General features: G+C 42.4%; 1 protein-coding gene across 2 annotated transcripts in view; it reads left to right on the forward strand.

Annotated features, from left to right (window-relative positions):
• Positions 1-3249, forward strand: part of ALDH8A1 (aldehyde dehydrogenase 8 family member A1) — a 45949-nt gene extending 42700 nt beyond the window's left edge. For both annotated transcript variants that reach the window (XM_038770730.1, XM_038770735.1), the window contains 2 exons: positions 2360-2859; positions 2948-3249. In XM_038770730.1, the coding sequence (XP_038626658.1) occupies positions 2360-2812 (453 nt within the window). In that variant the 3' untranslated portion in view covers positions 2813-2859; positions 2948-3249. The remainder of the gene's footprint in view (positions 1-2359; positions 2860-2947) is intronic.
• The last annotated feature ends 10891 nt before the right edge of the window (positions 3250-14140 follow it).

A 14140-nucleotide genomic window follows, 5' to 3' on the forward strand; every position in this document is an offset into this window, starting at 1 on the left:
CAAGGTAGCAGTTTGGATGGAGAGGAAAGGGCTCTGTCTCCTGGTCTCTGCGGGAGCTCTCAGTAGGAACAGCTTTGACTGACATGGTGAGGCCTTGGGAGAACTTGGAAAGGCATCCTACTTGTGAGAAATTGCAAAAGCACTTCAGGGGAATCGCTGAATTTCAGACCGCTACAGTCAGCAAAGTAAATGATCTTGTCAAACACACTCTCTGGTGCCCTGCTTTACTCTCTCACTTATTTCACTCCTGTACTCCAGCAATCACATTTATTGAGCATTTACTCTGTGGAGAGCATTCTACTAAGTGCTTGGGAGAGTACAGTAGAGTAAGTAGATGTCCTGTCCTCAAGGAGTTCACAAGGTAGCAGATTAATTTGATTCTCCTCCTTGGAAAAATGAGCCATATTAAGACAAGGCAGAAGAGTATTTTTTTTAATAGTTTAGCCTCATGTCTTAGATTTTCTCACTGTAAATGAGGAAAAGGGGAATTGAAACCAGCTTCCATGGTGCTCCAAACAGGTGAGGGCCCCGAGAGTGTGTGGGAGTTCGAATCTTTGTATCTAATTAGATCCAGTTGCTATTTTTCAGCCCTTGTATTTGTTTAGTAGCGTTCTCCTCCTGCTCATAGATGGCACTGCTGACTGTGAGACGGTGTCCATGAGTATGAGTGTCCTTGTTAGAGTCTCTCACATAATTGCAACAGAAAAATACCATAATGCACCTTCACAGGGTCCTTGACATTCAGGTGAACAATGATCAGACACAAGGTTTAAGAGAGGAATATTTAGATACATCTTTTCTGTTAGTAGGTTATGCCCTTAATTTATTATTTATTTTTAATGGTATTTGCTAAGTACTTACTATGTGGCAGGCACTGTACTAAGCACTAGGGTAGATACAAGCTGATCAGGTTGGGCACAGTGCATGTCCCAGGTGGGGCTCATAGTCTTAATCTCCATCTGCTGCTGAGAAGCAGCATGGCCCAGTGGAAAGAGCACAGGCTTTGGAGTCAAAGGTCATGGGTTCAAATCCCAGCTCCGCCAATTGTCAGCTCTGTGACTTTGGGCAAGTCACTTCACTTCTCTGTACCTCAGTTACCTCATCTGGAAAATGGGGATTAAGACTGTGAGCCCCCCGTGTGACAACCCGATCACCTTGTAACCTCCCCAGTGCTTAGAACAGTGCTTTGCACATAGTAAGCACTTAATAAATGCCATTATTATTATTATTATTATTATTATCTTACAGATGAGGGAAATGAGGCACTTATAATAATAATAATGATGGTATTTGTTAAGCGCTTACTATACTGCAAAGCACTGTTGTAAGCACTGTGGTAGATACAAGGTAATCAGCTTGTCCCACTTGAAGCTCACAGTCTTAATCCCCATTTTACAGATGAGGTAGCTGAGGCCCAGATAAGTGAAGTGACTTGCCCAAAGTCACACAGCTGACAAGTGGTGGAGCTGGGCTTGGAACCCACAACCTCTGATTCCCAAGCCCGGGCTCTTTCCACTAAGCCACGCTGCTTCTCCAGCTAATCGGGTCCGACATAGGCCCTGCCCCACATAGTGCTCATAGTCATATTCCTCATTTTGCTGATGAGGGAACCGGGGCACAGAGAAGTGAAGTGATTTCCCCAAGGTCACACAGCAGCCAAGTGGCAGAGCCAGGATTAGAACCCAGGTCCTTCTGACTCCCATGCCTGTGTTCTATCCACTAAGCCACACTGCTTTTCTATCAGAGGGGGTGTCTGTTTTTTGGGGGGGCGGAAGGGCGCCACGGGCATGTGCCCCCACCCAATAATTTTCCCAAGGTCACATAGCAGACACGTGGCAGAGTCAGGATTAGAGCCCAGGTCTTCCAACTCCCAAGCTCATCCTCTTGCCAGTAGGCCATGCCTGACCTGTCTGTCTTTGTCTTCCAAGCTTCAAAATTGGAGTGGTGTACTCTCCCAAGTGCTTAGAACAGTGGTCTGCCCATATTAAGTGCTCAATAAATACCATCGATTGATTGAGAGAGAGAGAGGGAAGAAATGTTCTGGAACTAAATCCTACGCATTGTTTCACCCACCCGGTAAGGTCAGCAAGAAAACGTTTCATCAGACCTTTGTCTTGAACTAGATCTAAGAACCAGAAGCCCAGGTTAAAACAATGGAAATTTGCTCTTTGTCCTTCGGAATCTAAGGAAAGACTTGTCTCCCAAAGATATCCAAAAGAATGAACTGGTTTTGCCCAAACAATTTTCTCTCTCTCCTAGGTGAACAAATGGGAAATGTTTTTTGAATTTTTAAGGGGAGGCCGAAACCCGAACATTTCACGTGTTCTGTATTCTTAAATTTGACTTTTTCCCTGTTCAGGTGAGGAATTATGTCCAGAAGGCTCAGGATGGAGGGGCTCAGATTCTGTGCGGTGAAGGAGTGGATACCTTGAACCTACCCGTCAGAAACCAGAAGGGCTATTTCATGCTTCCTACTGTGATTGCTGACATTAAGGATGAATCCCCTTGCATGCAGGAAGAGATATTTGGCCCTGTAACTTGTGTGGTTGCCTTTGATACCGAAGAGGAAGTGATTCAAAGAGCCAACAGCGTTAAGTATGGCCTGGCGGCTACAGTATGGTCTAGCCATGTTGGCCGTGTACACCGGGTGGCTAAAAGACTGCAGTCTGGACTGGTGTGGGCCAATTGTTGGCTCATCAGAGAGCTGAACCTTCCTTTTGGAGGCATGAAAGCCTCAGGTATTGGCAGAGAAGGAGCGAAGGATTCTTATGAGTTCTTCACAGAAGTGAAAACCATTACCATAAAGCACTGATCCTTGCTTCTGGGAAAGCTTGGTGGTAAGCGCCTGAAAAGAGGTAGTGACTATATGTTGCCAATTTGTACTTCCCAAGCGCTTAGTACAGTGCTCTGCACATAGTAAGCGCTCAATAAATACGATTGATGATGATGACTAAATTGCCATAGGAGAGGAATCAGGAAGCAGCCATTGATTAGAAAGAGTGGGGAGGCGGGAGGGCAGAAGGAAGACAATGAAATTCTGGGGCCATAGCACCTTTGAAAATCACATTTAAAATGATTGATCGGATATCCTGTCTGAGAGGAATGTATGCCCGGTATTTCTGATGGCCAGAACAATCAAGCCCACATCTATTGTGTACGATCAGCAAATGTCAAATGATCCCTCTAGACTGTACATTGGTTATGGGCAGGGAAAGTGTCCCCTAATTCTGTTGTATTGTTCTCTTCTGAGTGCCTAGTACAGTCTCTGCAAATAGTAAGCACTCAATAAATACTATTGAGTAAGCTGATTGATTGATCCCTATCTGGAATTCAAAAATGATAAGAAAAAATAAAAAAATGAGACTATTTCCTGGAACCCAGTTTCTTTCACCATTCTGTTCTTTTTATGTGTGGCATTGAATGTTTTTAATGCTAGAGATGTTCTCTTTGCCTTCTCATGTATAGTGATTAGCCTAAGCTTCATTAGCTATTTTTAAAGGCCTCCGTGATACCTGCCTTCCTTTCCAACTGGTTTCCTTGTATTTTAGGGAAGGAGCTCGTTTAGTGATTCGTCTTTTTAGTCAATATGCTAAAGTGATTTCTCCTGTTGAATGAAAAAGATCACTAAAGCTCGGAAGAGAAACGTTTCTATAAATGACCTAAATTATTGACCATCTTATGGGTTTGTCTTTGAGATCTTTTGCTTAAAAGTGGGGAATTTGTGAATTTGTAGCAGATTATTATCACTCTTCTTGGAGTGCATTGGTTATCGATTCCATAAATTATTCATTAAGTTATTTTATTTCTAGACCAAGGCTTGCCTCAACCTGAATTCACTTTTCTCATCTAAAATACTTACAAGAAATTGTACTAGCTAGTTACCGCTGCTAGATCAAGAATAGTTATATATCTACTAACAATAGGTGGCCATGATAAATGCTTTATTAGACCATTGAGCACACGCATCATTCAAGAATAGGTTGCCAAATCCATTTAAAAACTAACACCTTGAACACATTTGAGGTTGAAATTAATGCGCTGTTCTTTCATCCAGATCAACGCTCACCCCCATTCTTGGAAGGGCATAAAGACCACTAATCAAAATAAGTCTTGCAGTGTTAAAACCCATTTTATTTACAATGCTACAACAAGCAATAAAAATTATAACACCAACATTCTTTGCAGTAAAGTGTTGCTATTTGTGGAGCCGTTGAACCACGAATCTGTAGACACTTACTAAGTCATTCTTGCTGGGGTTATTCTTGTTTCCAGTATTAAATGCAAGCAGTTTTCAGCCCAATGTATTACCCTCTCCTGTTCAAAGCCCTATTGAGAGCACATCTCCTCAAATAGGCCTTCCTTAAAAAAGCCCTCTTTTCCTTTTCTTCGACTCCCGTCTGTGTCACCCTGACTTGCTCCCTTTATTCATCCCCTCTCCCAGCCCCAATGCACTTATATACATATCTGTAATTTATATTAATATCTGTCATCACCTCTGGACTGTAAGAACATTGTGGTCAGGGAATGTGTCTGTTATATTGTTATATCATACTCTCTCAAGTGCTTAGTACAGTGCTTTACACACAGTAAGCACTCAGTAAGTGCAATTGATTAATTGACAGGTTCCTGGAAACTGTCTCGAGTTGAAATGTAAGTTGCAACCAATTTTCCCACATTACAAATGGAGGATTGGTTCTTGGATTAAGATCAGATATACTCTACCTTTATCAAAAGAATCCAGAAATGTGTACACAATTTTAGGCGGGGGGGATATAACTACATCAGTGTATTTATATTGCATCAGAGAGGTTCTTCAATAGGATAGTCCACGTTTACTTCATAAGAAGTGAAATGGATGTGTTAAACTTCCCTGGTCACTTTACGTGTAAGTCAGGTCTCTTGCCAGCCTCCTTCCTCCCTGCCTTTTTTAGATTTGCCACTGATCACATCAAAGGTTTTAATAGTATTTCCCCAAGACTCTCCCACCCCACCTCTGATGAAGTGAGAAGCAATGTGGCTTAGTGGAAAGAGCACGAGACTGAGAGTCAGAAGACCTGGATTCTAATTCCCGTTGCACCACTTTCCAGCTGTGTGACTAGGTCAAGTCACTTAACTTTCCTGTGCCTCATCTGTAAAATGAGTATTAAGATTGTGAGCCCTATGTGGGACAGGGACTGTGTCCACCCCATTATCTCATATGTACATTTTAGACTGTGAGCCCACTGTTGGGTAGGGACTGTCTCCATATGTTGCCAATTTGTACTTCCCAAGCGCTTAGTACAGTGCTCTGCACATAGTAAGCGCTCAATAAATACGATTGATGATGATGATGATATGTACCCCAGCGCTTAATACAGTGCCTGGCACATAGCAAGTGCTTATTAGTATTAACAAAAAATAGGTGCTGTAGGTGGTAAAACTAAGCTAGGGCCAGAGAGAAGGCTGTTGCCGTTGAGATGGATGTGTTGTATAGCTAAAGCAGGGTGTAAATTGGGAAACATGGTAAGGACCATTTGTTTTAATTGGAAGAAATAACCCTTTACTTTTCATTTGTCATAACACTTTGAATTGGCTCCCAAGAACTCCCTCCTTTCAGGCATCACTTAATTTTCACAGACAGGTTAGAAGATAAGTAAAATTACTGACAGTTTGCAGATAAGAAACCCAAGAAAGATAAGAAAGAAGCCAAATTCATTCAGTTCATTCAGTCATATTTATTGAGCGCTTACTGTGTGCAGAGCACTGTACTAAGCTCTTGGGAAGTACAAGTTTGCAACATATAGAGGCGGTCCCTACCCAACAGCGGGCTCACAGTCTAGAAATCACTTGGCCTCCTGTAAGATGAGTTTTCCCCTAGACTTTCCTGCTTCATTGAATAAGCCGTAGCTTGAATGGCTGAAACACTTTCTCCTTTAGATCACCCTGATTTTTTTTTTAATGAATATGGTCTCAGAGGCTGAAATCACTTATGAATTCTATGGAACAAGGAAGAAATCCATTTGAGTGGAATTGTTGAGAGCAGATAAGTAATTGTTTTCTTCTGCCCTCTGACACTGTCCTGTTCTGTTGTCTCAGCTTTCCATCAGCCACAATGTCACAGTGAAATGCCATTGCAAAACTACAGCTGTATCTCACCTTGCTCCCACCTTCTTTTCGTGCTTCCATTCACAGGCAGAGAGCCTCTGCTGCTCTTCTTATGGATTCAGAGCCAGTTCTTTTCCCTGGAAACTCAACCCTATGTTCCTTTCCAAATCCATTTTCACCTTGTGATTGAAACCCACAGAAGCTAGCTTGTGGTCTTGCCTGAGTCTTCATGCCTCTCTCCCTTGGGTTTAGGAAACAGCTGGGATAGCTTGGTGACAATCTATCTAAATGAGGGGTCAGTCAGGGAAGGCTTCTTGGAGGAGGTGTGATTTTTAGTAAGGCTCTGAAGATTGGGAGAGTGGTTTGCCATATGTGGAGAGGGAGGGAACCACACTGCTGCGTTTGCATTGAGATCAGAAGAGGGAAATTCTTCTTTATTTCTAATGTTAAATGAAGAGGGACCTTGTAATCTAGATTAGAAATAAAGGGCCATTTCCTGAGGACAGAGGTTGCCACACCTTGGGAGGTATTTTGGAGGGAACATGGGGTATTTCTACCTTGGGAAACAACCAGAAAGATGTTCATCATCTGAAATGGGAGAGGACTAGATGTCTTGGAAAATGTTTTTCAGCCAGTGACCCCATGGAATTGGAAGGACAAAGGGAATGAAAGGGGGAGAGTGCTCCATTTCTGTCAAAATTATAATCTCATCAACAGTTCTGTGTCCAAATGCAAGATCACGACGAGTTCAGGTGCAGAGGGAACTGGTGAATTTCTATATTGAAAAACCTGTAGAAGTTTATGGAGAACCATTATGGCAGATTAAAATCAAAGGTGTCTATAGCAGGAATCTTGGGCTTTTTGTTAATGCTCAGCAGAGCATATTTTGTTACGATCTCTATGTGGTAATTCTGGCTTAACTGTATTTTAGTAATAATTATGGTATTTGTTCAGCACTTACTATGTGCCAAGCACTGTGCTATGAGATTGATTAGATACAGGATAATTGGGTCTCCCACACAGTCTGTATCCCACACAAGGCTCACAGTCCAAATGGGAGGTTGAGTGGGTATGGAATGCCCATTTTACAGATGAAGAAACTGAGACACAGAGAAGGTAAGTGATTTGCCCAGATTCTCTCAGCACACAAGTGGCTGAACCTGGATTAGAACCCAGAGTGCTGTGATTGTAAGGCCTGACCTTTTGTCAGTAGGCCATGGTGCTTCCCAAGGTAACTTCCAGTGTTTCTGTTTGTACTCAGTTTGTGGGCTCATTCAAGGCTAGCGTTTTGGCACATCAGCCATCCATATAAACCTGCCAATCCATCATGCTATGAAACTAAAGCAGAACATCAGATGAGCTTTAAAAGTAACAGGGAAACTGGAAACGGGATCACTCTTTGCTCCCTTCCTAAATCCTCAGAGAGGTTTACACATTGATAATGATGGTGTTTGTTAAGCGTTTACTACGTGCCAAGCACTGTTCTAAGCCCTGGGGTAGGTCCAAGGTATTCATGTTGTCCCACGTGGGGCTCACAGTCTTCATCCCCACTTTACAGATGAGGGAACTGAGGCACAGAGAAGCGATTTGCCCAAAGTCACCCAGCTGAGAAGTGGTGGAGCAGGGATTAGAACCCATGACCTCTGACTCCCAAACCCCGTCTCTTTCCACTAAGCCACGCTGTATCTATGCAAAAAGTACACTTGCCGTGCCTTTTCCGCAGGATGCATCCAGAGGCCCTCCTAATCTTGAAAAGAGCCGATCCCTGAACGGCGAGATTAGAGTCAGTCTGGAACACTCTGAAAAGAAAACCCCTTTCTCTTGGTTTCTTGTAAATGTCAGAAGTGATGAGTAGAGGAGCAGTGGCTTGCCGTTGGAATCTCTTCCCGCTCTTCCTGAACCTCTGCCGCAGTATTGTTTCTAGAAATAGCCCAGCACACCCCCAGCCTGATAACAGGGGTGATTCTATTTCTGCCTCAGAACCAGCAGCCCCTCAGTGTGGATGGTTAACTCCATCCAAGGAAAGGGTCAGCTGCTTTGCAGACTCCCCAATAAATGTGAGCGTTTAGTAGATATGACCCCCACATTATGCACGATATGACCCCCACAAGCAGCTCCTCATTCCATTGCTGAGCTCAAAGCCATTTTTGAAGTGGAACCTAGCTATCTAGAGGGAGCTGGAAGCTTTTTTTTTCTGGCATCCCGGTGATTGACTTAAAGTAACAAAGAGGAAAATCTAACCCTTCTGTGTGGCTGAAGGATTTCCAGGATCAGCTTTATTTCAGACCTGTTTTATTTAATATTTCATAAAGTCTGAAGAATCCTTTATCCATTTTGTGTGAAGCAATCCGGGAAAAAAAATATATATAACCCCCTTCTCCTTAATTCCACATCATAGTTCAGACAGATAGAATCCTAGGGCTTTCAGTTGGAGGTAGAAAATATATGAAACACCCAAATATGGTTGTGGGAAAATAAAGCACTCATTTGTTGCTGAATTGTACTTTCCAAGAACTTAGTATAGTGCTCTGCACACAGTGAGTGCTCAATAAATACAATTGAATCAATGAATGAATCGGCAGGATAATGCCAATGAGAAGGTTACAGTTGCAGTGTTATTTCAGCTGCAGCTAACACTTGGTTTCTGTAGAGAGCACAAAGCTTCTAGCGAAGTGTACTAAAGAGTGAAATGGCTCAGACTTTAGAAGTCTGGTATTAAATTGCCTGTTCCTTGTGAATTTCTGTTGCCAATTGACCCTCTCTTTTGAGGTAAGAGGTTTGGCAGAGAGTGGGGTTGCCCAATGGACATTCTGAAAGCTAATGGTCTGACATAGGACTTTTTGTTCCACCCCACATGGGGCTCAGTTAGCCATAAGGAACATCATGTTCTAAGAATTAATAAAAGAAAAAAAAAGTCAGTGATGGAGCTCATCCTTTAAAAACCCATAGCCAGACCTTCTTTCTTAGGAGTTTTCTTAATAGTCCCTTCAGTGGGTGTGACACTTTCATTTTTCCCAAACGCTTTCACATTAACAGTCTTTTTTTTTTATCCTGACAACATCCCTAGGAGGGAGGTAGAGGAAGCTATCATCATCATTTTCCAGATAAAGATATGGAGGCACAAAGACATGCTCAAAGAACAGTAAAGCAAAGTGTTCTGATGGATAGACCGTAAGCCTGGGAGTCAGAAGGACTTGGGTTCTAATGGCAGCTCTGCCACTCGTCTGCTGTGCAACCTTGGGCAATTTGCTTCACTTCTCTGTATCCCAGTTACCTCGTCTGTAAAATTAAGATTAAGATTTTGAGCCCCATGTGGGACCCGGACTGTGTCCAACCTGATTAGCTTGTATCTACCCCAGTGCTTAGTACAGTGCCCAGAACATAGTGAGTGCTTAAGAAGCACCATTAAAAAAAAAAGTGATCTAGCTGAGAATAAAGTCCAGCTCTCTTGTCCCCTAGGCCCGAGGTCTTTCCAATAGACCACACCTTTTTTAGGATTTCAACCTATACTCCTCCCCTTAAAAATTCTGGAAAACAATCTGGGTCATCCTTTCAGCACTTTGAAATCACTGAAATATTTTTTTTTTCTCAAAAATGGCATGTTGTTATTTTTCCCTGGCAATTCTACCATCTTGCCAAACAGCAGCCAATCCAGAGAATTAAAATTCGATGTGCATCTTCTCTTTTATAATGGGGAAAAATGACCCCAGAAAAGCAGCCAAGCCTTTCTTTCTGAAATCTTTCTAAAAATAAGAAAGTCTTAATTTGCAAGTGAATGAACATAGGAAATTTCGTCCTTCAAATGCTAGGTTGTTTCCTGAGGTGATTGTTGGTGCCTAGGAAAGAAGCTTTGCCTCTCTTGAGGAATCGGAGATTGAAGATTCTGTAACACGAAGTGATTCATTCAGCTCCAATGAACAGTCTCAACCATTGCTCATCTTCTAGACGGTAAGCTTGTTGTGAGCAGGGAACATAGTAATAATAATAATGATGGCATTTGTTAAGCACTTACTATGTGTGAAGCACTGTTCTAAGCGCTGGGGTAGATACAAGGTAATCAGGTTGTGCCACGTGGGGCTCACAGTCTTCATCCCCATTTGACAGATGAGGGAACTGAGGCACAGAGAAGTGAAGTGACTTGCCCAGAGTCACACAGCTGACAAGTGGCTGAGTCAGGATTAGAACCCATGACTTCTGACTCCCAAGCCCGGGCTCTTTCCACGGAGCCACGGGAACATGCCTAGCAACTCTATTATTTTATACTCCCCTAAGCCCTTAGGTCACTGCTCTGCACACAGTAAATATTCAATGAATCCAATTGATGGATTGATTGATAAGGAAACTGCACTGAAACTGACAAGGAAATGGGAAAAAAAAGTAACCCTCTTCTACTTAATTCCACATCATATTTCAGAGAGTTAGAATCCTAGGGCATCTAGGAGTAACAGAGTAGAGAAAGAGAGTCAGGGAGAGTAAGGGAAATCCCCTTGGAGCTCAGCCTCACCCCCATTGTGCTTTTCTCCACCTTCTAACAATGATAATGGTATTTGTTAAGCACTTAGTATGTTTCAAGCACTCTACTAAGTGCTGGGGAAAATACAATGTAATTAGATCCCACATGGGGTTCATCATCATCATCATCAATCATATTTATTGAGTGCTTACTGTGTGCAGAGTACTGTACTAAGTGCTTGGGAAGTACAAATTGGCAACAAATAGAGACAGTCCCTGCCCAACAGTGGGCTCACAGTCTAAAAGACTCAGGTTCTCAGGGTTCAGGGTCTAAGTAATGGGTAGAACAGTGATTGAATCTCCATTTTGCAGTTAATTAATCAATAGTATTTATTGAATGCTTACTTAGTTCAGAGCCCTGTTCTAAGAGCTTGGGAGAGAACAATACAATAGAATTGGCAGACACGTTCCCTGCCCATAATGAGCTTACAGTCTAGAGGGGGAAACATATTAATATGAATAAATAATTTATAGTAAATAAAGATTTTGCAGGTGAGGAAATGAATAATGATGATATTGGTATTCGTTAATCATTTATTCTGTGCCAACCACTGTTCTAAGCACTAGGAGTAGATAAAAGATATTGTATACAAGATAGAGATTTTTTTTAAATGGTATTTGTTAAACTCTTACTGTGTGCCAGACACTATTGTAAGTGCTGTGGTAGATACAAGCTAATCAGGTTGGACATAGTCCACGTCACTCATGTGGCTCACAGTCTTCATTCCCATTTTACAGATGAAGTAACTGAGGCCTAGTGAACTGACTTGCCTTGACAGTGACTTGACAGTAACGGAGTTGGGATTAGAACCCAAGTCCTTCTGACACCCACTCTTTCCATGAGGCCACACTGCTTCTCTGGGTATTCTGTGGGTATTGAATCCCCATTTTGCAGATGAGGGAAGTGAGGCACAGAAGTTAAGTGTCTTTCCCAAGTTCACGCAGCAGGTCCCAGCTGCGCCACTTGTCTGCTATGCAACCTCGGACCGGTCATTACGCTTTTCTTGGCCTCATTTACCTCATATATAAAATGGGGATTGAGATTGGGAGCCCCATATGGAACATGGACTATGTCCAACATTGATTAGCTTGTATCTACCCCAGCGTTTAGTACAGTCGGTGCTTAGAATAGTGCTTGGCACATAGTAAGTGCTTAACAAATACCATAATTATTATTATTATTATTAATTAATTCATTCATTCAATCGTATTTATTGAGCGCTTACTATGTGCAGAGCACTGTACTAAGCGTTTGGGAAGTACAAGTTATTATTACAGTGATTGACACATAGTAAGTGCTTAGCAAATACCAGTAAACAAAAATACCATAAAACAAGTGACAGCGGTGTTAGAACCCAGGTCCACTGAGTTCCAGGCCTGTGTTTTTTCCACTAGGCCATGCTTCTTCCTCCTGGGTACATTCATGTATCTTTCCAGCCCTGCCAATAATAATTAATAATAATAATAATAACTGTGGTATTTGCCAAATGCTTACTATGTGCCAGGCACTTTAGAAAGCCCTGGGGTGAATACGAGCAAATCCAGTTGGACCCAGTCCCTGTCTCACATGGCGCTCAATCAGGTTCCATCCCCATTTTACAGGTGGGGGAACTGAGGCCCAGAGAAGTGAAGTGACGTGGCTGGCTTCGCACAGCAGGCAAGTGGTGGAGCCGGGATTAGAACTCACGACCTTCTGAATTCCAGGTCCGTACTCTATCCCCTAAGTCATGCTGCTAGGGGAGGGAGGTGGGAACACCAGGTCTCCGGCTTGGGCACATATCTTCTAGACTGTGAGACTGTTGTGGGCAGGGATTGTCTCTATTTGCTGCTGAATTGTACTTCCCAAGCGCTTAGTACAGTGCTTTGCACACAGTAAGCACTCAAAAAATGCGATTGAATGAATGAATGAATACCTACTATTGTGGGTAAGCAGCTATCTATAATAAAAATAATAACAATAATAAACATAATTGTATTTGCTAAGCACTTACGATGTACTAACAGATACCATTATATTTATTATCATCATTATTATTATTACTAACCGCTGGGTAGATACAAAATGACAGGTCCCACATGGGACTCACAGTCCCCAGTGAGAAAACTGCCAATGAGAGAATTGAGGCACGGAGAAGTGAAGTGAGTTCATTCATTCATTCATTCAATCGTATTTATTGAGCGCTTACTGTGTGCAGAGCACTGTACTAAGCGCTTGGGAAGTACAAGTTGGCAACATATAGTCACCCAAGTTGCCCAAGATCACACAGTAGGTAACTGGTGGAGTGGGAATTAGAACCCAGGACCTCTAGCTTCCAGGCTTGGGCTCTTTCCGCTGGGCCATGCTTCTTCTCTATAGGGCTGCTGAATAAAGTTACTTCTATAGAAGCCTTTTGCAAGCCTGCTATAAAGCAATAAACTACTAAGCCATCTCTGAGAGGTTAAAAACCTAAATCCTTCATTACTTCTTTTTTCCTCACCAGCAAACAATATCGTTATGTGGAAGGCATCTTGACCTAGCAGAAAGTGTTCTGTGTTCTAATCCCAGCTCCACTATTGGTCTGCTATGAGACTTTGGACAAGTCTGATACCCGCTAACAGTCAAGAAATCTGTGCTATTTATTGAGCATTTACTGTACTTAGGGCTTGGGGAAGTGGTAGAAGTGAATTACATATAGGAGTTATTGTTTAAATAATTGGATATATAAGGGAGGTACAAAAAAGCCCTCCAGGAGATTGTGAATATTTAAGTAAGAAAGTGGTGCAGAAGTATTGAAAAGGCTGAAATGCAGATATAGTGGGGTCAATCAGTATGGCCTAGTGGAAAGTGTTTTATGTGCTAATCCCAGGTCCTCCACTTCTCTGCCATGTGACCTTGGACAAGTCACTTAACTTCTCTGTGCCTCAGTTACCTTATCTGTAAAATGGGGATTATTGTAAAATACTGTAAGCCTCATGTAGGACATGGACTGTACTCAACCTGATTATCTTGTATCTACCCTGGCACTAAGTATAGGACCTGGTACATAGTGCTTAATACCATAAAATAAGTCCGTGCCACCCAGATCTTCTGATGTCCTTGTGTTCTGCACTCAGTAAGCGTTTAATAAATACGATTGAATTGAATGAATGAGAAGCCAGCTTTGTTTGAAGAAGCACTTCCTTTATTGTGCATGAATCCAGAATGGATCCTATGGAGCAAAGAAGCCTGGCATGTTTTCTTCTGGTAGTAATGGCAGGTTCCTTGCTTATAGTAAGCGCTTAACAAATGCCATCATTAATTAATTATTCATTTATCAACCCAGACATCTTTTAAGCACATCCCAACAAGAGTTATTTCCCGTTTCCTTTGGGTAGGAAGGGAGCTTCTTCACGGGAGCTCTGTGGTTCCTGAGCGACTACCTGTTTGCTGAGAGAGATGCGTATGGTAGGACCAGGTAGGGTTGAAAGCAGGGGATGGTGAATGACAGCTGGGTTGGGAGGAAGATGAAAACCAGGACAAATGGGCAGAATCAAACGTGAACAGACAAAGAGGTGAGGACTGGAA

Source organism: Tachyglossus aculeatus, chromosome 2 (assembly GCF_015852505.1).
Source record: "Tachyglossus aculeatus isolate mTacAcu1 chromosome 2, mTacAcu1.pri, whole genome shotgun sequence".
NCBI classification, from domain to species: Eukaryota; Metazoa; Chordata; class Mammalia; order Monotremata; family Tachyglossidae; genus Tachyglossus; species Tachyglossus aculeatus.